Source organism: Podarcis filfolensis (assembly GCF_964270895.1).
Source record: "Podarcis filfolensis genome assembly, chromosome: 7".
NCBI lineage: Eukaryota > Metazoa > Chordata > Lepidosauria > Squamata > Lacertidae > Podarcis > Podarcis filfolensis.
The window spans coordinates 69309607-69337489 of NC_139603.1; the positions used below are offsets into that span (position 1 = coordinate 69309607).

At 41.0% G+C, this 27883-nt stretch overlaps 1 protein-coding gene across 5 annotated transcripts; it reads left to right on the top strand.

Moving 5' to 3' along the window:
- The first annotated feature begins 780 nt into the window (after positions 1-780).
- On the top strand, positions 781-27878 carry FZD6 (frizzled class receptor 6). Of its 5 annotated transcripts, none has more exons than XM_083621732.1 (7): positions 781-1166; positions 2476-2854; positions 12808-13004; positions 14533-15550; positions 17622-17770; positions 21060-21503; positions 23073-27878. In XM_083621732.1, the coding sequence occupies exons 2-7, from the start codon at positions 2666-2668 to the stop codon at positions 23233-23235; spliced, it is 2160 nt and encodes a 719-aa protein (XP_083477858.1). In that variant the 5' UTR covers positions 781-1166; positions 2476-2665; the 3' UTR covers positions 23236-27878. The 5 variants fall into 5 exon arrangements, with proteins under 5 accessions (XP_083477858.1, XP_083477860.1, XP_083477861.1 ...); XM_083621734.1 differs by having other exon boundaries at positions 1063-1198; XM_083621735.1 differs by having other exon boundaries at positions 1159-1488.
- The last annotated feature ends 5 nt before the right edge of the window (positions 27879-27883 follow it).

Sequence of the window (27883 nt, forward strand, 5' to 3'; positions counted from 1 at the left end):
TCTTTGGCGGAAAGGGATGAATGAGAACAGCCAGAGGTGGATTTAGGGCGGCATGACTAGTTCCACCACACTGGGTGCAGGGCCTAGGAGGCGCTGCAAGAACAGAGCAGAACAGAAGGAGAGAGGAGGGCAGGGGAAACCCACATGGCCTGATCCTTTGTACATTTACTCAGAAGTAAATCCCACTGAATTAAACTGGATTTACCCCAGGCCACGAAACACGAGGCTGAACAGTTCATGTTTACTTGTCCTTAAATTGAAGAAGGGGGCTCAACATATTGCTATTTTATTATGTTTTTAAAGTGTGGGTTCCCAAAGTTCAAGATATTTTAATATCTCAAATGTTTTAAACTAATTTCTCTGGCATCCTATTTACATTTGCAACTACATTCCTATTTATCCAAACCAGAACTACGGCTAAGATTTCCTTTAGTCTTAGAAAGAAACACTCTCTACGTCGCTCTCAATAGATTTACTTCAAAATAATAATCATAAAAAATAAACGAACAATCGTCTTGATTTCAATGACAAATAGGCATCTGAGATGTTTCCACTTTCCGGTCTGCTGACACCGGGAGCCAACATTTCGCCCAATACCAAGCTGGGTTGAAACAAAATGCAGAATGAGGAGACACCGTCGGTGTGCGCGTTAACAGCAAAGTGCACTCTGGCATTTTGGCATGCAGGTGAAGAATATCATTTGCCCACCTTTTTAAAGAAAAAAAAAACTCCCTGCACGCAAAGAAATGGCACAGAAAGAAGAAAAGCTTGTGATCTCCACTAAGCTAATTTCCTACTTTAAGAGGTTTATCTGCCTTTTTAAAAAAAAAAAGCGGAGGAGCATTAGAAACGCGATTCCTCCTCTCTCGTGGTCATTTCCACCCCTTTTCCCTTTTCCCTCCACGAGGGGAAGGGGAAGAGACGCCGGTGATGCGCCGCCATCTTGGCGGAGAGGAGCGAGGGGGAGGCGGGAGCGGGGAGGGGATCCGGGTGGCCCGAAGAAGGTGCGCCAGCACCGCCCCCTCGCCCTTCTCACCGGTCGTTCAAATATCGCGCGATTCTTCTAGCACCACCACCACCACCTCCCTGTCTCGGCTGGCCCTGCATTCTGTCTCCGAAAGGACCCGTGAGCCCGCGCGGCCGTTGGCGCCCTGAGGCGAGTCCAGGTGAGGCGCCGGCTCTCTGCCAAGCGGCTCAGGTGAGGGACGGGGGCGTGGCTTGGCGCCCAGCTGCCCGCCCCCCCCCGCCCACTCCGCTGTGGTTTCTTCCCGTCTGAGGGACCCGACGGGACGGGGTAACGACGACGCCTTGTGTTGGCATGTGGGGCGGCCGCCGAAGAGAGGCAGGTTGGAGAGTGTTTTTTCTTCTCCTGCGCTGAGGGCGGCGTTGGAGAAGTATAAGAGGCCGTTTGTTTGGAGGACTTAATTAAATCCGGGTTTTCTGTTCCTCTCTACGTCCTCAGCATCTTGAAAAAATGCTCCACGGCAGGTAATGCCACTTCGAAGAGCTTTCAGGGCTCTCGCGTTTCAAGTCTTCCCCAAATCCGGGTGAAATAGCTGTATTAGGACAAGCGGAAAGTCACGAAACGGGGTGTGAGTTTTCCAGAGCCTTTCTACCAGGCCATCTCTAAGGTGGTAAAGCAGGGAGGGGAAATGCTGGCTGCAGTTCAAGCTGTGGAGGCATTGTCGAGGAAAGGAAGGAAGGGAGTTGGTTTTCGAGGCGGAGAGAGCCTCGGTAGTTGCAAAGTGTGGGCGGAATGGGGCTTAAAACGTACCTGTTAGCATAGATCGTACCTCTCTCTCTATTCACGTTGTAACGTGAGCTTTCTCCCCTCTGAAATGTCTGCCGTCAGCTTAATTGGTATGTAGGCATCTGTCCCTCTTTTGGTTCATCTGTGCGATGAGGAAGAAGTTTCAGAGCTCTCCAGTCAGCGCAGCAATGCAAACAGTTCTTTTGCAAACCACATTGTAAACTATAAATGTATTGGCTGTATTGAGGGCCCTCCTGTAAACTTGTATGTTGACGGTTGCTGCTTATATGAAAGATGTCTAAATTATATGTTTAGAAGTTATGACTGACCTACATTTTGAAAATTGGGGCGTGTCTTTCAAGTTTCTGATGGTGTTTCTGAGAAATTTACCCTGTGGGGTTTAGTTCTTCTTAACATGTAGTATGTCTTTGTAGTTGCAATCCCAAGTAATCTTCGTTGAATGTAGTGAGACTTATTTCTGAATGAACATGCATAGGCTTGTACTGTGCAGAATAGTAACTGATTATTAGCTGAGCTATCCTGATTGTCACTGCTGTCAACGACTGATCCAGTTGTCTTTTGCCTTGAGGAGGTGTCGGGTAATAATAGCCTACCTTATTTCTAAAAGTATTTGTAAGCTTTTGCCTTTTAAAGTTCTATTTGATGCATTTCAAAGATCTTGAAGCAGTTACAGCTATTGTTAACTGTTCTTTTTTCCTTTACAGTGCGCAAATGGTGAAGTTTATCTTTCAAGTAATCGAGACAGGCAGATGAGAATATGAAGAGAAACAGGAAATCCAGTCTTGCCATTTCATTGCAGTCTCTGAGAAATTAAAAAAGGAATATGTGTTTACTTTGACTGTGAACAAAGTATCCTGTGGAGAAGCTGATCATGACACAACACTGAAGTGTGAAATGCCTGGGAAGATGGGTATCTTTGTACTTCTGACTTTGAGCTTAATCTTAAACTTGACACATGGGCATAGCTTATTCACATGTGAACCCATTACTATCCCAAGATGTTCTGGAATGGCCTACAATATGACATTTTTTCCCAATGTGATGGGGCACTATGATCAGCAAACTGCAGCTGCCAGAATGGGGGTGAGTTGTTCTTTCTCTACCGTACATGCTATAAATATTTTTTCTGTTATATGTACAAATGTGATTCTGTCAGTAAAAAGAATTCTAGGTAAGACATGTTCAATATTACACATTATGAGGAAAAACCTAGTGTTCTGAAACAAGACTTGAAATAGTTACCAAACGCCTAAAAATCATAAAGAGAGAGATGCAGGTACAAACATAACAGTATGGGCATGTGACCAGATTTTAGGGTCTATTCTTACATGGTTTGAGCCTGAAAATTTACAAAAGAGCTCCTACATCCTGTCTGAATAAATGTATAGAAGATCTTCTGTGTTACCTTTTTAAATCTTCAAAGTGTTTAGTCATCTGAGCTTCCTGACTGTTTATAGCAGGCAACCTTGTGCTGTATCCCCTCAGGCCACTGGCATCTGCATGCAGTTGGCATAAAAATTCATTGCTGCCCATAAAGTTCTAAAATATGAGATGCATCTCTTCCACAGATCTCCTAACTGTGTATAAAAGCATAGGTGTAGTAACTCCTCAAATAAGGTTTGTTCATTATGCTAAATGAAAGGAGTGTTAAGCTTCTCTGAAGTTTATTCTTGTCTCTAACATACTCCTTCAGTTACAGGTAGGTAGCTGTGTTGGTCTGCCATAGTCGAAACAAAATTTAAAAATTCCTTCCAGTAGCACCTTAGAGACCAACTAAGTTTGTTATTGGTATGAGCTTTTGTGTGCATGAAGAAGTGTCTGTGCACATGAAAGCTCATACCAATAACAAACTTAGTTGGTCTCTAAGGTGCTACTGGAAGGATTTTTTTTATACTCCTTCAGACTAGACATTCACAATTGTCCATGGTGCAATTGACCAAACATGCCTGTGAATTACGGATGTAATCTAATTTTTTAAAAAAGAAACTTAACCATGTGAGTTTGAGTCAATTAATCAATGAATTGTTAGAAGGTGCATAAATTTCCATGGGATTTTTTTTCTAAAGAAAATACTTTCAAAATATGCATATTTTTCAGCAGGCTGTGTCAGAAGAAATTCTTTTTTCTCTCATGGAAGGCAATACCTTTTTTTAATAGTGGTGATTACTATGCACAATGCTTTCCAGTAATTGTAGTGAACATTAATTACAATTTTGAAGCAATGTAGGATGTCTTTTTCTTGATCTAAATATTTTAATAGTTTGACTAAGTGCATCTGCCTGCTTGCTGATCCTTTCTCTCTAGGTGGTGCAGCTATAGAGCGTTGGTAATGGAAAAAGCAGACATCTCTCATGTGATCACCTGCACTCTCCCTCTGCATGGTACAGTGGTGAGGAATGAGCCCAATTGTCCTCACCATTCCACCAGCTTTGAGAGCATGAGCATGAAGAGACAATAGGGTCAAGGATAGGGCAAGTGATAGTTGCCTCTGAATGCCCAATTATCCTCTCCCTCTAGAAGCCTATACCTGCTCGTGCGTTCTTCCTTTGGGTGCTGGAGCAGGAAGAATTAGGCCCAGCAAAGCAGCTTTGGAGGAGCGGTCACCACTTCTGCTTACTGGGCAGTATTGCGGCAAAAATTGGACCCACACACCCTGCCATCCACAGGGAGAGTGCTGTTTAGCGAGTGGTTGCTCCTTCCATGACTAGAGGTCTCTGCTGCACTGCCCAGAGAGATGGGTAAGCAAGTTGGCAGAGGCAACTTCTTGAGATTTCTTGCCAAGTGTTACCATGGGCCCAGTCCTCCCTATGTCAGTGTCTATACCATGAGCAAGAGAGGTAGTGGGAGCAGCTGCTGCTTTTCTTTGCTTGTGGATGGAGGAGGTGTTGAGGGTGGTTTCTGTGGGCTTCCTGGCTAGGATGTTCTTCCTCCTTCCTGCGCTTCAGCCTCTGCTACAGAGCAGGGGAAAGGAGAAGAGATTGCTGTTTAGTGTTTGCCAGTTTTAATATGTATGTGTTAGTGTTTATTTTAAATATTAACATTTATAATAAGTCTCCAAAAGCATTAAACTGTGAATCCCAGGTAGACTTTGGATATTTGGAATAAGAACATGAGTGAGGGGCACATTGGTATTTTCATCCTTCGCTTCCCCTCCCATTTCACCTGGAAGGAAGATGTGCATCCTTCAACCATCTGTACTGAATCCTTATTCTGATTTCTGTCAGACACTTCTAGTTTTGGTGGTATATATTTTGGTGGTGTTTTCTCATATCTAAAGATTTCTAAGCACAAGCAAATATTTGTTTGTGACAGGAAAATTAAGGTACCTGTGCAATTAGAAATTGCACTGAAGCATTCCTTATTCTCTTGTAATATAACCGTGACAAGTCAGTGCATGTAGGAATGGAGAACAAAACTTGATTCACATTCAGTGTTCTAAAGGATATGTCTTCTAATGTTGCAGTTCTAAACACACTTTCTTGGAGCATATCCTATTGAAGCTAGAGGCACTTGCTTCCAAGTAAGCTTGCATGGGACTATGCTGTAAAACAAGACTAAAACACTAATAAGTAGACAGATTTTTAGCTCTGTATATGAGCATCCATCAGCGCTAATGAACAAAGTGCTAAGTAAGGTAACATTAAGACAAAAACAAAACTCATGCTAGATGGAAGTCTAAACAGGCTGTGTAAGGAGCCTCAGTGTCATAGTAAAGTTTTATGAGTGATAAAAGTAAAGTTCAGTGATGGAACTATTGGAAGGGAGTTTGAAAAAATGTAGAAAACATTGAAACTTTGTAATGCTATTATATACAACTATTGTGTACTTGCTTTTGGAATACTTTGTATGCTTTTGGTTGGAATTATTAGGGAGAGGATTTGAAAGCAGCAGCAAGTACAGCAATATAAAAATATAGTGTACCCACTTTAGAATACTTTGTGCAACTTTTGTGTAGTCCTACAGAAAATGGTAACTATAGTGATAATGGCATGATGATGATGACTCATCCTTTAAAAGTCTTCATGTCTTTAGCCATTGTCGTCATTCTCTGATTGTGAGCTTTTCCAGGGTATCCACCTGCCACTATTTGAGAAAACAACAAAAAGTCTTGTAACACCTTAAAGACCAACACATACAGAGAGAGCACATGATGAAAGCATGAAGAAAGGGAAAATTAAACAAGTAGAAGAGTTGATAACTGAAATAATAGGTTTAAGCTGTTTTGATCCATAAAGATAATTCTCTGCACCATGCATTGCTACTGTGAAATTGCTATCCTGATAGTCCTCAAAAACTATTTCTATAATGCTTCTTTGTTTCAGGTAGGTTAACTTTGCATCATGCTTTCGGTCAAGCTAAATTGTCATGCATTTAAGCAGTCTTCAACCTCGGGCAGTTTTATATTGTAATAGCTCAGTGGCATCAGCATACTGGTGATGAAACTGCTTCATCCCAAATCAATGCAGTCCACTTTTAGTTGTGACTAATAGCTCAGTTATTGGCTCTGCTTTGCTCCTTCCTTTGAGTGTTTGTTCCTGACCGGAATGTGTCCTTGAGCTCTGATAATGTTTCTTGCCTGCCTGAATAGAAGATAGAGAGGGGTATGTAGGAATTAGTATACTGTACAAATAAAATATTCATTGTCCATTGCTTTGCCCACTTTTGCCTGTGACCCCTGGAAGGTTTCCCAGAAGGGAATGCAGCCCTCCGACCAAAGCCAGCCTGCTCGTGAGGTGGGATGAAGTGCCCACTTCAGGTGGCAGAAGCACAAGAGGCAGTGTTTCGCCCACCCCACTGATTCCACCATCGCCAGAATACCCTCCCCTCTTGCCAGTGAGCGGGAGGCATTCCAGCATGTGGTGTTGCACCTTTTCTTCCCTATTTCTAGGCAGAGAAGCCAAGCAGCAACTCTTGTGGAATTGCTCCGGCAGTGGTGGGGGGTGCAGCGACAGAAGTGGTGAGAGGGTGTGGGGCGGTAGTGGAGCACACAGCAGCAATTCCCATTTTGCCTTAGGATGGTAATGAAATGGGAGGGGCTGCTCTTCTGACTGAAAGTTTCCTCATCCCTGTATTATAGCAGGATAAGCTGCTAGTGCAAGCAGCCTGTATGCTCACTTGATATGGAGGAAAAAATGACTTCTTGCACCTTTTGGGGGTGTTTTTCTGGATGAATCTGAGGATGCTTCTCAAGAAAAATAAAAAATTCTAAGCTTTTGTATTTGCGCAAGGAGGGGATAGCTCTTTTCACATGTATCCCGTCAAATTGCAGTTTAGTATGCCATCTGATAATTAGATTGAAAATGGTTTAGATCTGAGTTCCTACTTGGAAGTCAGTGTTCAGAGCCGTGACCATGAGTATTATAAACTCTGAAACCACTACTAATGGTGCCTCATAACTCACACCCAAGTGACTCTCCTCAGTTACTCATAAATCTGTACTTAGCGGTTCTCTCTGACCAAATGAATTTCTAACTTAGTTGCAAGTAGGGAGAATTATAAATTATCACTTGAAGTTAAGGATTGATGTGCTATCCCATCAGTTTGCTAAGATAACTGCAAATGCATTTTAATGTATCAACTGAACATTGCTGTCTGCTTTACATAACTGAATCTTAACGATGGAGATGAATTTTTAAAAATTAGTTCTGGGTATGGAAAGTAGCTGATGGGCAGCCTTGTGTGAGTCGCATTTCTCAACAATAGTTCCCGGTCTGGGAATGAGATCTCCTGCTCGGATTTGTTGAGAAGGTGAAAATATTACGGATTTTAAATATATGTGCTATTCCAGGAAATCTTTGGTATTCATATTTTTATCAATATTTTATATAAGTTCCTTACCCAAAAAGAGAACCTAATAATTTTATTTTCCAGGAAAACAGCAACTCCCTTTCAATTGTCAGTTCTAATACAAGCTGCTTTGAGATTATAAAGCTGCAATTCATGTCATGGACATAGTTTAATAGCCACAGTGGCAAATAAAGGCCTTGTTTTAAATCATAGATAAAAATGCAAACCAGATATGACCCAGCTAAAATCCTATGGCATACTGTTTTATTTCTTTAGTTCAGAAGTTGCCACCTCTGTGTTGAGAGATACTATTGGTAGATGTACAGGCGTACTTTTTCTTTCTGTATAAGGTTGGTGGGTGAGAGAAGGAACCAGTGGGGTTGGAGACTGCAACACTTGTCAAAATTCTAAATGTTCCCATGGCCCCTGTGTTCATTGTATGCATGGAGTTATCCCAACCTTGCAAGAAACTTGTTACTCTGCCCAAAGTCGCACTCTCTTCAGTCTGAGCGGGGATATGGACTCAGCTCTCCCTGGTCAAAGTCGAGTGCTCCAGCTGCTCTGGATCTTGAAACTTCTATTGGGACATGGTCCATTAAATTTAAAATATAACTAGCGGTCTGTATGGGCTGTACTGTCACAGTTGCTTAACAAACAGCTTAATTAGGTAATGTGTTACATGCTTACTAGAAGGTTGAATTGAAAAGCTAGCTTGGAAGTCAGGCTTGCTTTATGTGAAGTAATGCATATACATAGGTTAGAAAGGGATGATACATGTGATTGAGAGAAAAGCTATTTTTAAACATCATTCTTTCCTTTTGGAGAAAGTGAATGATGCTGCGCCTCCAGTTCACGCAAATGTGACTTGTCTTGCTGAATGTGTGTAGCTTCCAAGTCCAGTGTTTTAACTTTAATACATTAGATCAGGGGTTGCTAACGCTTTTGGGCCTCTGGGTGCAGGTAGACTTCTGAGAAAAGGTTGTGGGCACCAGTCACACTTCATCTCACCCTTTGTAAGAATTGAAAGGTGCACTAGCTGCCTAGCCAAGAGATTATCCCCTCCTATCCATGCACATGCATGCAGCACAGACACACTTACATGCATACATATGTTTACACACATGTGATGCATCTGCGCACGCGCACTCTCCCTCAGCCAAGCAGCTAGACTTGAAAAGGGTGAATTTTCCCCCAAGCCTAATTAAGGATGAGTGTGATATTTCTGGAGAGTGCAGCTAGGGAGGGAAGTTCCAAGGCCACATTGTTCAGCTTTCTCCCCAGCTGCAGTTGACAGGAAGACCACCCCTCCTCCATGCCACAGCAATTGTAGCATAGGGAGCATTTTTTTATGGCTCACAGCTTTGAAGGGTTTTTCTCGCCTTGCTGTGGAACACCACTCATCACCCCTGCCAAAGCACTTAGGCTTGAAAAAACCTTCTATGGGCTACCAAAGATGGGGTTTTGAAGCCTAATTTCAGCAGGAGGGTGGGGATACTGCTGTTGCCAGATTGGGAGGTGTCAACGTCCTCTTATGGACACTAGGGGTGGCCTTGGTGGGTGCAGTGCCTGTGTGCACAACTTCCTAGTTGCAGTGGCTGATGTAAGTAGACTGACATATCTTACGTATATTCCACCCAGAAGCCCATGCTGCTGTCTTGGATCCAGTAATTTTGCTGGTGACTCATTGGTATGGTTTGGTGCCCAGTTGCCAGACTGTAGTTTGGTAATGATGAGCACGCCATAGGCTTGCCTACTCCTATTCCTTCGCCCTTCCTAATTAGCTTTAATTGAGGTCAGTGTTACATCTAACTAGCATGATTGCATTACCACTAATCATTGTTGGCTTGTAACCAGAGACAAGGACTTGAGGTGCTGACCTAGAGAGGGTGAGAGCCAAAAGGGGAGGGGAAGAACGCTCCTGAATGTTCAGTTACAAAACTATGGTTTGACAATGAAACTTTAATGGACTCTAGCCTAAGGCAAGTAATTGCTTTGTCTGTCACTCATATGGCCTCCCTGGCATTTGATTCGAACCTTTCAACTGATTTCACTTGCATTAAACCCAGAGAAACACCTTCACAGTTCTAAGATCACAAGGCAGTTGCATCTGTGAATATGCAGTGTATAAATGTTGAAAGCTGCAATAAATACATCATCTTGATCCTGATAGTGTGGTGTAAATGTAGGGGATAATTTGCTGGTTTTAGCCAGGAGAAGTTTGGATTCAAATACATACATATACATGAGGCTCTTTGGGTGGTCTTGAGCATGTTTGTGGACTTAATTAGATAAACTTGCTTAGGTACAAAACCAAATTTTCAGTAGCACCAAGGACTACTGGGGAAAAGAAAACCCATGGTTTCTTTCTGTTTCTTTGTCCTAAGGTAAGTGGGGTTCAGATTGGAACCTAAATTAAGTTATTGCAATGGTTATTGATTGCCTCAGGCCTTGCTGCTGAGGCAGTGTACAGTCTGCAGTGCAGTGTGGTTTAAACATTTATACCTGATAATACATGTATGCTCCCCCATCTTCCCCAAAATGAAGTTGGCTTCTCTGCATCCCATGATGAATTCTGTTATCAAGAAACCATGAAAAAAGTAGAAGTACCTATACTCTTCCATTCAGTCATGTACTTTTCTCCTGGGAGAAATTGGGAGCAGACCATAATCTACATATTCCCATTCTCTCCTCTTTCCTTCAGCGAGCAGTAATTTGAACACCAAATTTCCCCAGACCCTGAGAGACAAAACCCTCTTTAAATACTTAAGAAACAATTCTTAATTTCCTGTAGAGGAATGATCTCAGTTATTGTGCATTCCACCACCCTCTCCATGCTAACAATTCAACTAGAGAATGTGTTTTCCTCTGCTCTTGTTGTTGATGGTTGTTGGGAAACGTGGACTTCCCACGTTTATGGAAAGTTTCCAGTTGGCCTATTTAATGTATATGAACAGTAAAGGGAAAATATGTCTATTTATGCATCTTCCAGATGGCCATTGAATATAATAAGCAAAATAAAATTATTTCATGTAGGTAAGTATAGAACCTGGTACTTTGGAAAGCATCATCTGTCACTTTTAACAACTAGCAGAAGGAAATTACCGAATGCAAAGTGAGCAATAGGGCTCTGGATATTTAATTAAACATGTAACATGGTTACAAGAAACAAAATATGATGTGACTACTAGAGTATTCACAATAGAAACCTGGAAATTATTACAGTGGCAGCAGCTACATTTCCTCATCCAACTGTTGCTGTCAGGTGTGGTTGTGTGTATATAAATACATAGACACTTATTTCTCGTTATCTCCCCACCCCCAACATTTGATGCCTGCTAAAAATATTCTTGTTTAAACAAGCCTACACAGATGCTTAGAAAGTTGAAGTAATTTTAATCTGTTTTAGTATTTTAAGTTTTGTATGTGTTCAAGTAGGGTTGTATTTTTTTTCCTTGATTTTTTTTATTTTATCTTGTTAACTACTTTGAGGGTTTTTTTTTACAGTCAAGCAATGCATAAATTTTATGAAATAAATAAAATAAACAGATGAAGTCATTGAATTGAATTTTTGAATTGAATTTACTTTATTACGGTCACAGACCAGCATAAGCAAAACATCTAAATAAATAGCATAACATTGTGAGTCTAAGCGGATAATTGTTAAATAAATGGGAGCAAGAACCAAATGTAGATTAAAACATATACCGTATATAGAATATTTAATTAAGCATAAATAATGGATGAGTAAAATCTGATAATAAAAATTTAAAAGACCAGTTAAAACAGCTATATGGGGTGAGGCTTCAGAAGTGTGGATCTAACAATATGGGCCTTCAATTTAGGACTGAATTGTAGCATAGACCATCCTTCGACAAATATCTATCATGGCAGCGCAAAATCTGGTGACTGAATATGTGACTTCTGGGCTTTCGTCCTATAGTAATAGGGAGATGTTGTGTTGTTCTGAACACCCAGGGAACTTATATAAGATGGGTTGGATAAAACTAGTTCGAATGTTTACTTACCTGGCAGGGGAGACACCTTGATCATGATGAAGTCATTCTATGCGTACATTCCTTAAACAAAGAGTCTATATATGCCTATAGAATTAAACTCTCAAAAGCCTTTTGGTGCTGAATTTCTTGCTCTGTGGGCTTGCTTTTTTGGTCAAGTTTTTTATTATTTCATTTTATAATGCATATAGAGCAAAGAGAACAATTATAACAGCAGATGAAAATTAAAAGACGAAAAACAAAACCATAAAATAGGCATGAGTTGCTCATCGGTTAAAATAACAAAGTCCAGGTAAAGGCTATCAGCGTTATCAGATTATCAAGTGTAGTTCTAGATTTACCAAATCTTTATCATAGAGGTTTGTCTTGGAAATGATGGTTCTTATATGCTAAATCATATAAAAAGTGTCTGGAGGTTATAGTCCTTGTTGAAATCTCAAATTATGCATGGTTTTACCCCACTATACATATATTCCAGAGGTGAGCGGTACCAAGTGTCCAGGGTAAGATTTTGGGCTGTTTTACATTGAGTTGCAATGACTGTTCTTGCTGCCAAGATCATATATAGGACCAATTCTTTTTGACAATATATTTACATTGGTTTCATAAAAAAATATTCAGTAACATTAATTTTGGACAAGAAACCATAGTTTCTTTAGTAATGTTGATCATTTCTGTCAAAATTAAATTCCAGAAATCTTGCACAGTCTATGGGCTTTTAGCAGCTGCTGCAGTGGGCTTCTGTGGTTCTCCCTGGAGCCAACTGCTTCCTGATGTTTGAAAAAGTTTTATGTTGACCATGTAAAAGATAGATGGGAGTTGCATGAATCTAACTGGAAAGAAATGCAAGATGCAAATGTCCAAATGCAATGTTTTGTAGACACATCTTTCAATTCGGTGCACACTCGTTTTTTTATATATACTTCCAAACTTACCTTTCCTCTGCTCAGCAAGATGCTCTAGGAATCTGGCATTGCCTTGAAGACTGTGTTTCCCTATGCAGGGCAACAGCAGCAGTAGGAGAGATGGGGAAATGTGAAACACGGCTATTGGCAAAGGCAGATGAGAGAAGATGAGCTGGAGTGCCCTCAACCTCCATTTAAACACTTGTTCCACTTCTGAAATCTCATGATTTACTAATCTATTGTAACTCAAGTTCTGCAACAAGACAGTGTCAGTTTTACAAGAAAACTTTGTAGATGTGCTAATCAAAGTATCATTTTCCCTCTCCCAAAGGATTTCCTTCCTCTTCTGAATGTCCAGTGCTCACCAGATATTCATGCATTTCTTTGCAAAGCATTTGTGCCTGCCTGTTTGGATCAATCGCGTGTGATTCACCCATGCCGAAGTCTCTGTGAAAGAGTATACTCTGACTGTAAACAAGTGATAAACACTTTTGGAATTAATTGGAATGAGGAACTTGAATGCAGCAGGTACAGTGTTTTTAATTCACTTTATTTCCAATGGATTTTACTCTGGCCTAAGACAAAGTCCTAGTCCATACATTCATGCAATAAACTTCTCTTTGTTTGTTAAATAGCAGCCTGTGTGCTTCCTCCACACAGATGATCTTCTGTATAAACGGATGCTCTTTGTTGCAATCCATTTGTGTGATGACACCCATCACCCCGAATGCATGCAGTTCTTCCATTCCCTCCTTTTTTTGAGGAGGAACAATTGTGAATTGGACTCCCCAGTAGTATTTGTGATGAGAAGAGTATGCCTGCTCTTTCAAGGGGAGCAGAGCACTGCCAGGTTTATGAGTATGCTTGGCCCAAGTGTATATCTGGTGAAGTGAATAAGCAAATTTGCTTTGCATATATATTTCAACCTAGACTGTTCAACTTTTCCGTTCTCTTCTGTAGAAGCTCTTTAGTGCTTTGTATTCTTGCTCATCCATATAGGAAACAGAGGTCATTACAGGACTAGCATGCATGGTAGTTGGTAAACAGCAGTTGAGGTAAGGAAGACTGAAGAATTAGGAAAAACTCATACCTTGAGCCCCCATCTCCTCAAAGATGAAGCACTCTGGAAGGAGAACTTTATTGTTGCCTTTTCTTCAGCCATGGTCATAAAGCACATAATATGATATCGCCTATAAAGGACAACATGTGCATTTGGAGGCCACTTTATTTTAAAAGCATTTATAAATAACTTTAATACTTTTAAAAAAATCTATGTGTTATACAGCATATAAAGCAAGTCATGTCTGGGTCACTCAGTTGGTTAAAGCATGGTGCTGATAATGCCAAGGTTACAGGTCTGATCCCCTATGGGACAGCTGCATATTTACAGGAGGCTGGACTAGATGGTTCTCATGGTCCCTTACATCTCTACAATCCTATGATTTTATGGCTGCATCTCTCAGGCAAGTGTTTGGCCTCAGCTATACTTGCTTTGGAAAACTCTTACAATGACTACTCCAGTTCATTCTTCCTGGAGCTGCCTTGAAAGATGTTGGAAGAATGCTGCGGGTTGCCTCTTGACTGGCAAAGGCCACAGCTATTTTAGCATACCTGTACTGGCTTTCTGTTAGCTTCTAGGCCCTGTACAAAGTGCTAATGAAAACTATTTAAAAAACCTATCTGCTCTGGGGTCTGCATAGACAAGCATTTCCTCTCATGTGTACCTCCCTGCTCCCTCAGATCTGTGGGCATGCACTGCTTCAAAGGGCACTTTTGTCCAGGGCTTTAATCCCTGCCAAATCGGCAAACAGGGACTGAATCTTACTGCCTTGGCTGCGCAGTCTTGGAGCCCCTGATGGAGCAAGATTGGCCTGCAAGTTGGAGGCTCCTCGCCCTTGTAATTGAGGTTATGTTTCCTTAAAAAATAATATGTTTTTATTCTTTGTGATCCCAGTCCCAGTCTAGTTTGATAACCAAGCATCTGAAGTATGTGCTCTGAGCCTCCAGGCAAATAGCACTGAGTGGTCCCTCTGCATTTTCTCTCTTTCCTTTCTAGGTTGGAGGATTGTGATGAAACTGCTGCTGTCACTCCTTCTCTCACTACAAAATCTCATGACACTAAGAAGACTCCAGGACAGCCCAGAAGGGATTATGGATTTTGGTGTCCACGTCATCTGCAAACCTCTGGTGGCCAAGGCTACAAGTTTTTGGGAATAGATCAGTGTGCACCCCCCTGTCCCAACATGTATTTCAGTAATCATGAGCTAGACGTCGCCAAAAGCTTCATTGGGATCGTTTCAATTTTTTGCCTTTGCGCGACTCTGTTCACATTCCTAACGTTTTTGATTGATGTTAAGCGGTTCAGATATCCAGAGAGGCCAATAATATACTATTCTGTTTGTTACAGCATAGTGTCTCTGGTATACTTCCTTGGGTTTGTCCTGGGAAATAGAACTGCCTGTAATAAGGTAGATGAAAAACTGCAGCTTGGAGAGACAGTTGTTCTTGGTTCTCAGAACAAAGCCTGCACAATTGTTTTTATGGCTCTGTACTTTTTCACCATGGCTGGAACTGTGTGGTGGGTGATCCTCACAGTCACTTGGTTCCTAGCTGCCGGACGGAAGTGGAGCTGTGAAGCTATTGAGCAAAAGGCAATGTGGTTCCATGCAATTGCCTGGGGCATGCCTGGCTTTCTCACCATTATGCTGCTTGCCATGAACAAAGTGGAAGGTGACAACATCAGCGGTGTTTGTTTCGTTGGCCTCTATGACCTGGATGCTTCCAGATACTTTGTCCTTTTGCCTTTGTGCCTTTGTGTCTTTGTTGGATTGTCTCTCCTCTTGGCAGGCATAATTTCTCTAAATCACGTGCGGCAAGTTATACAGAATGATGGCAGGAATCAAGAAAAGCTGAAGAAATTCATGATTCGAATCGGTGTCTTCAGTGGCTTATACCTGGTACCTTTAGTGATGCTCTTGGGATGTTATATCTATGAGCAGGTGTACAGGAAGATCTGGGAAACCACTTGGGTTTATGACCATTGTGTTAAGTTCCATATACCTTGCCCTTATCAGGTAAGGGTGAAATACTTGCACAATTTATACCTCAATAATTAAGAATATTGGTATCTGTTACTGCTGCTGAACATGTATGCAATGATGGGAATTTGATTGCAGCAACAACTGTGATACTGCTTTGTCTATTGTTCTTCAGTGCTACTAAAGCCTCGATGAGTGGTCCTATCCTAGTGTTCAATGTGGAATCCAGTCTTCATCCGATTAGTATTGTCCTGGAAAGTATAAACTCTTTGAGTACAAAGCAATGGAATAAATTTCTCTTTGGAACCCTCCTTGAAGATGTTAGTGACATCTAGCTATGATTTCCTAAGAAGAAAATTTAAAAAGACTGTCTAAAAACAACAGCAAAACTAATATGCTGCTAGACAATAATCCTTCAAATTTTACACCCATCTGTTCATATTGAAGATAAGAGTCATTTTTAATATTGTTGCTTAAAACATGCTTTTCTTCCCACTAAAATAGATGGGAAAGTTATCTACATTGCATATAAAAGTGAGGTTTTAAGTCACTACAAAATGGGGGGGGAATGAAAACAGAAGTTTATACTTGTAGATAGCAACCTCTGATCTAGTTATAACTAGGGAAATGTTAATTCATTTTGGCTGCTTATGTAGTTCCCTCCAGATGTGAACTTCCATCAGCCCCAGGCAGCACAGCCCAATGGTCAAGGATTATGGAAGCTGTAGTCCCCAACATCAAGAGGGACCACTTTGACTATCCCAACCTAGATGCATACTGCATTTATTCCAATATAAGGATTATTTAAGCAAAAATACTTAGGGGCAGAACATTTCATTTTTAGTGCTATTACTTTATTACTTTATTACATTCAGCTTGGTCCAAGCTTTTTAAAATAACTATTTACTCAAAATAATATTTCTGGCATCAGCTAGTTAATGATCCTCAAGCTAATAAAAATAGGCCAGGGTGGTAATGGAGAGACCTGAATTGGCCAAGCTAATACAAAATAAAAATCTGAGCACTAGGTAAGACAGACAAGTTAGCTCTTGAGTTAAATATCATTGCCCTTTTTTGAGTCTGTTCTTCACAAGAGTGGATTAATTTTGCAGCGAACAGCAGAAAAGACACTGGTACATAGCCCCAAGGCACTCTGAAAATCCTGCCACCTCTAATTAACTTCAGCCCATCAGTTCCATCGTCTTTCCTGTGTACTCAGATGACACAACTGTGTTACTGTACAGAGTATCACTAAAGAAATTGGTTAGTACTGAGCACTTTAGAAGAATTAGCTACATTAGTTATGCATTTCTCCCTTCTATACAGCTGTGGCCACATTTTTTGTGACTTAACTGTATCTGCCTTCAACATTTAAGAACACAGGCAAGTTCTAAAGAAGTTTCTTCAGGCTTCTCCTAAGGGATTTCTGGAATTGTAGTTTTGTGATGCTGGAGTAACTTAACTCTTACGTGTCGTGTTTTTTCTCTCATTAATACATTTTTCCTACATTCTAGCAGGGGTTTCAATGCAAACCCCATCATGATCCTGGAGCAAGGCACACTTCCACTCCCCACCAACTGCTGGGCAGGGGGAGCACACCTTGCTCCAGCAAAAGAACAGTGGGGAGCTCACTTTAAGCTCGCCATTGTTCCTTTGAAGTCATGCAGGCACTGGCCCCACAAATATGGCAGGTGTGGGTGCTTTGCCAGAAAGTGCCTAACAGGCCGAACTGGGACCCCTGGCAGGCCAAAGTTGGCTACAGACTGGAGTTTCCCTACCCTGAGGCTTATTTCTTATTTTTGTGTCATTTTCTAAATAAATTAAAATCACACCATTAAGTACTGTGTCATAGCATCATATTATCCCTGCTTACACTTGCAGCATTTCATTTTCTGGAGTTTCGATGACAATATATTGTGATTAAGCTATTTTAAATGTGTAGCATAGGTACAGTATTCTCATTTGCTTAAAGTTGTTTAAGCCTGAGTGCAGCTTAGTTGACATAAAACTGCAAACTTCTGTATCACTATTCATTTTCTGCTTTGAAGTATAGGGTTGGAAAACCATTTTTCTATTGTATTTTTAATGAATGGTTATTGTTTTCCAGGTCAAGATATTGGCAAGACCAGAAATAATTTTGTTTCTGATGAAATACCTTATGACTTTAATTGTTGGCATCTCTCCAGTTTTCTGGGTGGGAAGCAAGAAGACTTGCTCAGAATGGGCAAGTTTCTTCAACAGGAATCGCAAAAGAGAGTAAGACACGTTTTTTGTGGTAATATTTATTTTAAAAACAACAAGATAAAATTAGTGGGCACTGTTAATTGGTGTGCTTTAAAAATGTGTGTGTGTGTGTGTGTGTGTGTGTGTGTGAGAGAGAGAGAGAGAGAGAGAGAGAGAGAGAGAGAGAATGTATCTTGGGTTGCTTCCTGACTTTGTTCAAAAAAGGTTGTTAACCCTCCCCGCCAAACATGTCTCTCATCTTTGATGTTGAACTTCCTGTTGTCATCATTGTTTAAGTGCCACCTCCTTCCTTCCTCCCTCACATGTGAACCTGCTGTGAATTGGAACTTATGGGCAATACCAACTGCAAGGTCTGGAAGTGCCCTTGCATGGGGAATTTTTAAAAGCTGTAGTTAGCCAGATGATGAATTTCCTCCAAATCTTCCTTGGTAAACTGGCCATTTTTTCTCCTTTTGCAAAAGAGACTGAGCAGTTTAATCCTGAGCAGCAGGGGTCTGACTTGGTCAAATTTTGTATCTGCTTTCTCACAGCCTGTATTATTAGCATGAATGTTTTAATGCTATGCCATATTTTATATAGTCTTTCTTGATGCTTGGCATTGCATAATTATTTGGAGATTGATCTCAGGAAGAGGAGAAATTGAGAATAATATATTCTCTAAGCTCCCACAGAGTGGTCTGTTCTTCAATTTAAATTCTTCTGGAGTATATTTTGAACAGTTTTATGTAGGCTATGTGTAAGTTCCCTTGGGAATACTTTTTTCCATTACTCTCCTTTGCATCCTGAATTCTTAATATGGCTTTTAGATTTCTGTATTTCTTTATATTTCTTCAGTCAAGGTTTGCAAGCAATTATCTTCAGCTCCTTCAGCCCACATTCCTTTACAATGAAGATGTATATTCCTTTCCATATTCCTCCTTTTTCCATTATTGTATAGCTATTTCATATGTGTGTCTTAGCAAAGTGATGTACTCTACCAAAATGCAGCCCCTTATTACTCTGCTAGTTTGTCCCAGGTAGTCAGATTTATTTACCCACATCCCGAGTGTTGTTACTTTAAAGTAAATATTGCACTTTTTTGCACTAAAAACTTCTATTGCTTGCATGTACAACCATAGTAAAGGTAAAGGGACCCCTGACCATTAGGTCCAGTCGTGACCAACTCTGGGGTTGCGGCGCTCATCTCGCTTTATTGGCCAAGGGAGCCGGTGTTTGTCCGCAGACAGCTTCCGGGTCATGTGGCCAGCATGACTAAGCCACTTCTGGCGAACCAGAGCAGCGCACGGAAATGCTGTTTACCTTCCCGCCGGAGTGGTACCTATTTATCTACTTGCACTTTGACGTGCTTTCGAACCGCTAGGTTGGCAGGAGCAGGGACTGAGCAATGGGAGCTCACACCGTCGCGGGGATTTGAACCGCCGACCTTCTGATTGGCAAGTCCTAGGCTCTGTGGTTTAACCCACAGCGCCACCCGCGTCCCTTATGTACAACCATATTAGGCAGTAATATGAAACCTGGAACACCATTTCTGGCCACTTAGTGAGTTGCTGTGATTTGATGAATATTCCAATAGTTCAATGCATTAATGGCTACAATTCTGGCAAATGATACAGATTATGTGAGGAAAGTGAAAAGCCAGTTTCAGGCAACTTGAGATTCTGTGGTGAGGGCAGGCAATAAAGAGTGAGGACTAAGGAGCAGAGTGGGCCAAAAGTGTAGAGCAGGGTTTCCGAAACTTGGGTCTCCACCTGCTTTTGGACTACAATTCCTATCATCCCTGACCACTAGTCCTGCTAGCTAGGGATGATGGGAGCATGTTAATCATGATAATATTGCATGTTAATCATGATCATATTGTTTTGAATACTAGTTGCAAGGGAGGCTGTTGCCCTGATGTCCCTCTTGTGAGCTTCTCACAGGTTCTGTGAACTCCATGTATGGGGCAGTATATAAATTCAATAAACAAAAATATATGCCTGCCTCTGTGAATAACATGGTGTAGAACCAGATGGATCTTTCATTTAATTCACTAGGGAAGTTATTGAAGGACAAAGAGATGAAGACATGGATAAAGATAAAATACAGGTGGAGAAAACTTCCCTACAGACCTAGTGTCTGATAAAGTTGTGTGTTTTCTGTACCAAGAGAGTGGCTGAGTAAGTAATAATTAAGGGAGAACTAAGTTTCTTGTACTTGCAGGATTGTGGCTCCAATGCTACTTGCATAGAATATTGAACATGGGCTTGTGGTGCCAACTTGGCAGTTAACTTGCTCAATGTCCTGGAGCAAATCATGCACTATCAAGTCCCTTCTTGTAATGAAAACATTTGAAAAAATGCAGTAGCTCTTAAAATGACCGCAGCATGATCTTGTGCACTAGATAAGATATTTCCACCCCTTTGTAAAGATGGGAGTGGAGCAATAAATAGTTTATAGACTTGCTCCATCTGGCTTTGATACCAGTACATGTGAGAAGGACCTAGGGGTCTTAGTAGACCAGGAGATCAACATGAGTCAACAGCGTGATGCAGCAGCAAAAAAAGCTAATGCAATTCTGGACTGCATCAACAGAAAGATAGTGTCCAGATCAAGGGGAATAATCATTACCGCTCTGTTCTGCCTTGGTCAGACCACAGCTTGGACTACTGTGTCCAGTTCTGGGCATCACAGTTTTAAGATGGATATTGACAAGCTGAAACATGTGCAGAGGGAAGGCTACTAAGGTGATAAAAGGTCTGGAAACCAATCCTTATGAGAAGCAGTTGAGGGAGTTAGATATGTTTAGTCTGGAGAAAGCAGAGATTATATGATAGCCCGCTTGAAATATCTGTAGGGTGTCACATGGATAATGGAGCAAGCTTGTTTTCTCCTGCTCCGGAGGGTAGGTAGGACCCAAAATAATGGATTCAAATTACCAGAAAGGAGATTCTGATTAAACATTAGTAATACCTTTCTGACGGTAAGAGGTGTTTGACAATAGAACAGGCTACCATAGAAGGTGGTAGGCTCTCCTTTAATGGAGATTTTAAAACAGAAACTGAATGTTCATCTAGTAGGGATTCTTTAGCTGTAATTCCTTCATTGCAGAGGGTTGGACTAGATGATCCATTGGGTCCCTTCCAGCTCTAGAATTCTATGAAAGAAAGTAAAAAATGAGTTAAGAGAGCAGTCTGTCACATCTTAAAATTGGTAGTTTTGACAGTGACTTCAGGAAGATGTTTGCACATCTGAATGCAATTAGCACATCTAAATAGTTATGGAGGAGGGTTGTAATCACCATGTATTGTCTTCTCCCAATCAGTCCAATCAGTGAAAGCCGAAGAGTATTGCAAGAGTCATGTGAATTTTTCTTGAAGCACAACTCTAAAGCGAAGCACAAAAAGAAGCACTACAAATCCAGCTCTCACAAACTGAAGGTGATTTCAAAGTCAATGGGGACCAGTACAGCTGTCACAACCAATCACGGAACCTCTGCCATGGCCATCGCAAACCATGATTACTTAAGCCAAGACACGTTCACTGAGATCAAAAGCTGTCCTGAAACATCTGAGAGAGAGATGGAAGCAGATGGAACAGTCAGCCAGAAAGTGAAAGAGGAAGAGTTTGCCTGCAGCGAACAAAGTGCACTGCACATGTTACCTAGCCCTAAAGTGGCTTTGGAACAGCTAGAAAAGAGAGGGAAGGCAGACAACACACAGGATATTGCCAGCTTATCTGAAAGCATGAAAAGAATGGTCGAAGAAAGGTAATTGCCTTTCCCTTAATTTTATGTGTTTTTAACTATTGCATGCTAGTTGTTACTACCATTAGAAGAGAAAAATACTGCATTTTACTTTAAAATAGCAGGAAATGGAAAATAAATATTGCAAACAAAGCTTTTTATCCCATGGAGCTGCATTATCTGCACTGGAGTGGGCACCTAAACCAATCTTTAAGCAAAAGTAGCTACATTGTCTTAGACACCACACCTCTAAACACCTGAATATAGAATGCAAGGCGTAATTGTTCAGATACTTTGCTAGAATTTAAGAGGAGACAAGCCAAAGTATAAGATATTAGCCGTGAGACCTCTAAGCAGTTCAGGAGAAAATCAAGGGCCCAGTTGGATGAATTGCTACGACAAAGACTCTGAACCAGTGTGGGAGCCTGTGCACTCCTGTTGGATTGGATCTGGGAGACCTGACTTAGGTTTGCACAAGGCGGCTCAGTGTCCTTACATTTCAGTTATGCATCTATAAAAAGACTCAACTCCCACAAAACAGCATAAATATTGTAAAAATTCAGTGCACACTGATAAATTATGAAAACAAATGTTATTTTACTTTAATGAAGCTAAAGTTGTGTTTTGGTCCATCTTGATACCCAAATATTCTATTTTCATTAAGCCTTTCATAACAATGTAGCCAATCATGTAGCAAAGACAAAAGTCCCATGCTCTTGGCACTGAACCAGGATCTGGAGTTTGCTGGGTTATACTGTAAGAATCCTGATCAGTGTTTGAAACTCCCATTGTTCTAGGCGCATTATGTGACAGGGAATTTCATTAGTGCAAGCAGTTTCTGAGCCCTGGGCACAGTACTGCGCCTAAGATTTCAGATTAAAACTGCAGAGGGGAAGGAAAGGAGGACCTTTTTCTGCCTCCCCCTTTCCCCTCTCAGAAGACTGGAGAAGAGACCCTCTGAAGAATATTAGGGAGGTGGGCAGGGGAAGGACTAGACCATGTGAAAAATGAACATGATATTTTAGCTGCAGTTTATTCATTTTCTGCTTTGTATTTTGTGGAGGCACACTTTTTAAAAAACATTCCATTGCTACTCCCATAACCTAGGTTTAAGGTGCTATTTTGCTCCTAGCTTTCATATCTCAGTTTCTAACACTGATCCAGATGCCTGATTCAAAGACAAATGTAGCCCATGTTTTTAGTTCTGAGTGATAGCAGCTTTTCTACTAAAGGGTTTTTCCATCCCTGCTACCCAAAAACTTTAGTTGAAAACTGCATGTCTAATAATCAATTCCTGTCAAGTATGTGACCAATTTTTTTAACTTGAGTGTTTGTTTTGTTTGCAGCAGGGATGGGGAAACTGTGGCCCTTCAGATGTTGCTGGACTCCATCTCCTATCAGCCCCACCCAACATGTCCAATGGTTAGGGATGATGGGAGTTTTAGTACACCAACAACTAGTAATTCGCCTAGTAATATCATTCTCCGAGTAGTTCATAGGACCTCTTGTGTTTTAAAAAAGATGTGTATTTAGTTTATCATCTGTTTCAATGTAGAATGTCTTTTCTTTCTGTCTTTTGTATGCATATAACAGGACAACTCCTAGAAGTGATCTGATTGAATCCCTTCCCCTCCAAGTTGGTCATCCGCACCTTGATGTTTCCCAGCCAGGCAGTCCCAAGGGGTCAGTCTTGTTTGCCCATTCACCTTCAGATTCAAGGAAAGCTCAGGAGTCTGGTCATAGTTCAAACGCTTAAAAAGGCGAAATTGCTACGTGAGTCATTTCAGCTCATGGATGGAATCTGTGTTACACTGGAAATGACTGTTGCGCTCTGCTTTGCAAGGAGGTGCCACAATATCCTCCTTGGTTGTACTTCAGGTAAAACTAAAATTGCATTGTGAGGGGCCTAGCAACAGCTTCCTCTTCAAACTTTGGGCATGTCCTAACTAGCAGTAAGTTTGATATGAAAAAGATGATGAATAAGTAAGTACTGCTTTTTATAACCTTTATGTCAAACTGCATTGCAGTAGTGGAGATGGAAGGTATCTTGAGCTGTGTTATAAAACTACCACCTCCTTCTAGCAGTGCTGTTTACTGTATCATAAATAGGTGGGTCACACAGGGGCAGGGAAAAGCTGATGCAACATGTGAGAATAACAGTACGGTCCCATTCTTGGAGAATCGGCTTAAGCTGCAAAGTACAAGCAATGACCTGAGCACTTGTGGCTGAAGCATAGCCCAGTGTCTGCCTTTGCTGCTCTTATCAGCCAGCTCTGACCTGCAGGCCAGAGAAACCCTTAGCCTAGGTTCTCCAGTATGGTGCCAGTGGACACTACATCTCCTCCAGAAGCCCCCCTTGGCACTTACCAAGGTATCTCCCTATTTTGGTTTTTGGTGGGGTTGAATTTTTCATTTGTCTTATTTTTTTTGGGGGGGGCGGTTCTTTTGTGAAATAGGGATTTCTCAAATGCCCCTTTCTTATTATCACATCTGGCAAGTACACATGTACATCCACTTCTGATTTCTGTGGTCCAACATCCCATGGGATGCTGCTGAGAAACGTAGTAGGGACCCTGCTTTTGCCTCTGCCCAAGCTGTGCAACTGTCTTCATGAATTACAACTGTATTGTAAGAATACTGGGTGGTCACTGGTTCAGTTGCTTCTGTGCAGGTATTTGTATTGGGTCTAGTAGACAAGTTATTTTTGTAAAAAAAAAATCTTAGGTGCAATGGCTCATAAATTTTTGGGCCAGTAGTAATATTTTATGTTATGGTCTAAACACTGAAATGGAAAGGGACTCTTGAATCAAAACCAGTTTTGAAAGTAGCTACTTTTATACAAGTATAGCACAGATCAATTGTTTCTCTTACACGACAGGATGCTTTGTTATATACCTGTCTCCTACCCTTCATTATTATTGTTATTATGCTCAAGTAAGGTAAGGTGGGGAGTGGTGAAGCCAACCACTGTTCAGATATTACAGGTAATAACCTGGGAATTTACTTAACCTCAATATTTCTACTCAGGGTGGTACCTTTCAAATCTGAGGCTTGAGCACAATCTAATAGTAGCTTGCATTTTATAAAGTGAGATTGTGCATAAATTGGGCATTGAACCCCATTCCCTTCCCTTCCCTTTCTTTCCCCCTATCAGAATAGACTCTTGAGAGAACATATAAACCACAGTACCTATGAAGCTAATTTCCTAGCCTTTTGTAGTTTTGAAGATCTAAGCTGTAACCTTCTATAAATATTTTTTAATGTTTTCTATTAGCTTGGAAAATGGGAGAACTGTGTGTTACTTTGCTACAAGTCATTCAGTCCTGATCTTTGCATTTTAAACATCAAGTTTTTTTGTGATTTCTGAGTCCATTTATTGATCATTTATTGATAAATCAGCTTTGAAGCATCAACTGATTAAAACAAGCACTTTCTACTATTCTAGTCTACAGGTAGAATCTACAAAAACCAAATCTGTCTGGTTCTACCTGATATAGTTGCAGCTTTCTCCATAATATAGCACTTATTCCAGAGCTGTAAAATAGCCCCTGGGCTGCTTAGATATTCTGGGTCAAGGCAGTAAAGACCATTCAGACAACTTTCATGGCTTCCAACCCTGGTGCTTTTAGCTTATACCCACTAGGCCTTGGGATTTCTGCGCCGTGTCCCTACCTGGCAATGATATAAAAAACATCCAGTAGTCCTACAGCAAAGCTTGCTTTCACTTGTTTAGGAAGAAACTGGTAGGATATCCTGTAGAAGACTGGAAATAACAAGCTTGTCTCTTTAAATTCAGTTGAATTGCAGCAGTTGGGGTTTGCTGCTTGTCTAGAAAGGTGCATATCAAGGACCCGGATCCTGCGATCAACATTTTAGGACTTTCTTTGTGTGCCCCTTCCACGAGAGGCGCAGAGGGTGGCAACACAAGAACAGACCTTTTCTACTGTAGTTCCCTGTTTATGGAATGCTCACCCGAAGGCGCCTTCATTGCATCTCTTTAGGCACCAGGTGAAATGTTTTTCTATAGCCAGGCCTTGGGCTGATTAACATGCAATGGATGGCCTTTTAAATATGTTTGTGAAAGGGGGTGGTTGTTGGTATGTTTTTGTTACATATTTTGTGTTCTCGTTTGATTTTTTATGTTGTGAACCACCCTGTGATCTTTGAATGAAGGGTGGTATACAAATTCAATAAATAAATATACTGAGTGTATGTTTGTGCAGCTCTGAAGCACAAGGGCAGGACATTTATCAAGGAAAGGGTGTGATTATGCTTAGCAGGGCTTGGGTAAACTGTCCTGGGTATTTCCCCTTTGATGCTGAAGTCACTTGCAGTTTCACTGGATCGTATTTCCTCTGCATTCAATTTAACTGACCGCAGGCTCCAGTATCTCCAATCCTGCTGTGGCTCAGGAATGTTGTACTCTTTCCAATCCCCTTGCCCTTTTGACTGGATGGCCCTAGTAACTAAGGTATTGCGGCACCGAGTTAGGTTGCATGCATAGCAATCAAGCAAAAGAAGCCAAACAATTTGGATGTTGTAGCAGTACTCTTGCCCTTTGCCGCTTCTCATAAAAGAGCAGAAGGAAGCCCAGCCAAGTCTCTCTTTCTTTACAATTTGTTCCTTTTGCAGGTAGAGTAGGGCAGTTGTGCTTCCTTGCTAAAAGGCTGCAGAAGATGCCCCTATACTTTAGAATGATATTTCCTGGACACAGGGTGGTGTCTCCCCAAGCCAAGCACAGCATAATGTGGTAGAGCCCTACATCTTTTCCAAGTCAGTTGTAATGATAAAAAATGAGTCAAAAGCCTGGCCCACAATGATATATACTGTGCAGTTTACAATAGTTACATAATGTGACTTTGAAAACTGCATTTTGAAGACTAATCTGCTGTGGGTCTAGTGAAAGCTAATGTTTTGTGATGCACTAACTGGGTCGCAAAATAAATTAAGTTGTTTGTATGCAGCCATCTTGGGATAGTAGTCCTCACCTGTTGTCAGGAGTCAATGATTACAGTTACCCCTGTTGCCATGGCAGCCATAAATTTAATGCTTCTCAGCAGCCTGCACCAATAAGCCACTGTAATATTTTGCTCCTTAAACAAAAAGTATCTGTTTCTCCTCTTCAGCCTCTGCTGATGAGTTGCTAAACCTTCCTTGCTAAACCTGCCATGCCTTTCCCAAGCCTCTGACTGAACTGGAGGTAGCTGCTCCATCTTAAAGTCATTTTCCTTGTGTGCTCAGGTTCTGTAGCTGGGTCAGGCTAAAGGCACATCTAGTCTAGCATCCTGATATCACAATGGCCAACCACATGCCTATGGGAAGCCCCAGCTTCTTCACTAGTACTCTTTCCGCACTTGTCATTCCTAGCAAGTGGTATTCAGAGGTGCAGTGCCTCCAACATTTGAGGCAGAACATAGTCCTCATGGCTCGTAGCCACGGATAGCTACTATTCTCCATGAATTTGTCTAATCCTCTTTTAAAGAAGGTGGCCTTCTCTACATCTTGCTTCCACAGCACCTGCTCGTTTATTTTAACTGCACATTCCTCAGTTCCAAGCGAAAAGCTGCCTTGATGTTGTTGAATTTAAAATTCCAAATAGAACAAGTGTTGAATTTCTAAATAGAACAAGTGTTGGATAATGCCAGAGGGGGGAGAAGCCTTTCAATCTGTCCTGTAAGCACCCCTTTCATTCTGAATTGTGAGTGTGAGGAATATATATTACATTTGGCTCAGTGGAAAGAGCAAAGCACTGTGCCTTTGTTCAGATGCACTTTTTGCCATTCCTGCTGGCTTATAGAAATTATTGTTGGCTACTCAGCCCAACTGCATTTTACGCTCTTAGGTAAGTAGTGCTAACAGAGAGGAGGGTGATTATAACTGAGCTCTTATCTATGACACTAACATTCGTTTGTTTTTATAGCTCTTCATCTTTGTAAGTGGTTTTGTGTTTTTTTTAAAGAAAGCACTCCCAGTTTCTTTGTTTTTCAACATTCCACTTTGTGCAACATCATTTGGTTGTCTTGGACACCAAGTGAAACTATATTATAGAAAAGAAATATAAATGGCAACTGAATAAGGAAGATAGTTCTGATGGATCAAATTGTTTCCTGTTATAACAATGTATTGAATTTTGAATGTATTATGTTCTCTGCATTTTATAACTTTGTAACTTATTGCCTTTAACAAAGACTATTGGTGGTTTAACTGGATATTTCCTTATTTTCAGAACATACTATTCTTCCAATAACTAGACAGACTTTCAAAGTTGTAAATATTCTCTGTGGAAAAACAATTTTTCTCTTATTGGCACATCTGGTTTTTTAAAAAAATGTCTGCAATTTGGCATATGTATTTTTACTATTGGTCAATAAAGTTTTCTATACTGTAAAAAGTCACAAACTGTG

What these genes read in the sequence shown, in the direction of transcription:
- FZD6 (XM_083621732.1), top strand. Translation starts at nt 2,666, where the DNA reads ATGCCTGGGAAGATGGGTATCTTTGTACTTCTGACTTTGAGCTTAATC. An exon ending in GAGGAACTTGAATGCAGCAG is followed by an intron (nt 13,005 to 14,532) that starts GTACAGTGTTTT and finishes TTTCCTTTCTAG; the next exon opens with GTTGGAGGATTGTGATGAAA. An exon ending in ATATACCTTGCCCTTATCAG is followed by an intron (nt 15,551 to 17,621) that starts GTAAGGGTGAAA and finishes ATTGTTTTCCAG; the next exon opens with GTCAAGATATTGGCAAGACC.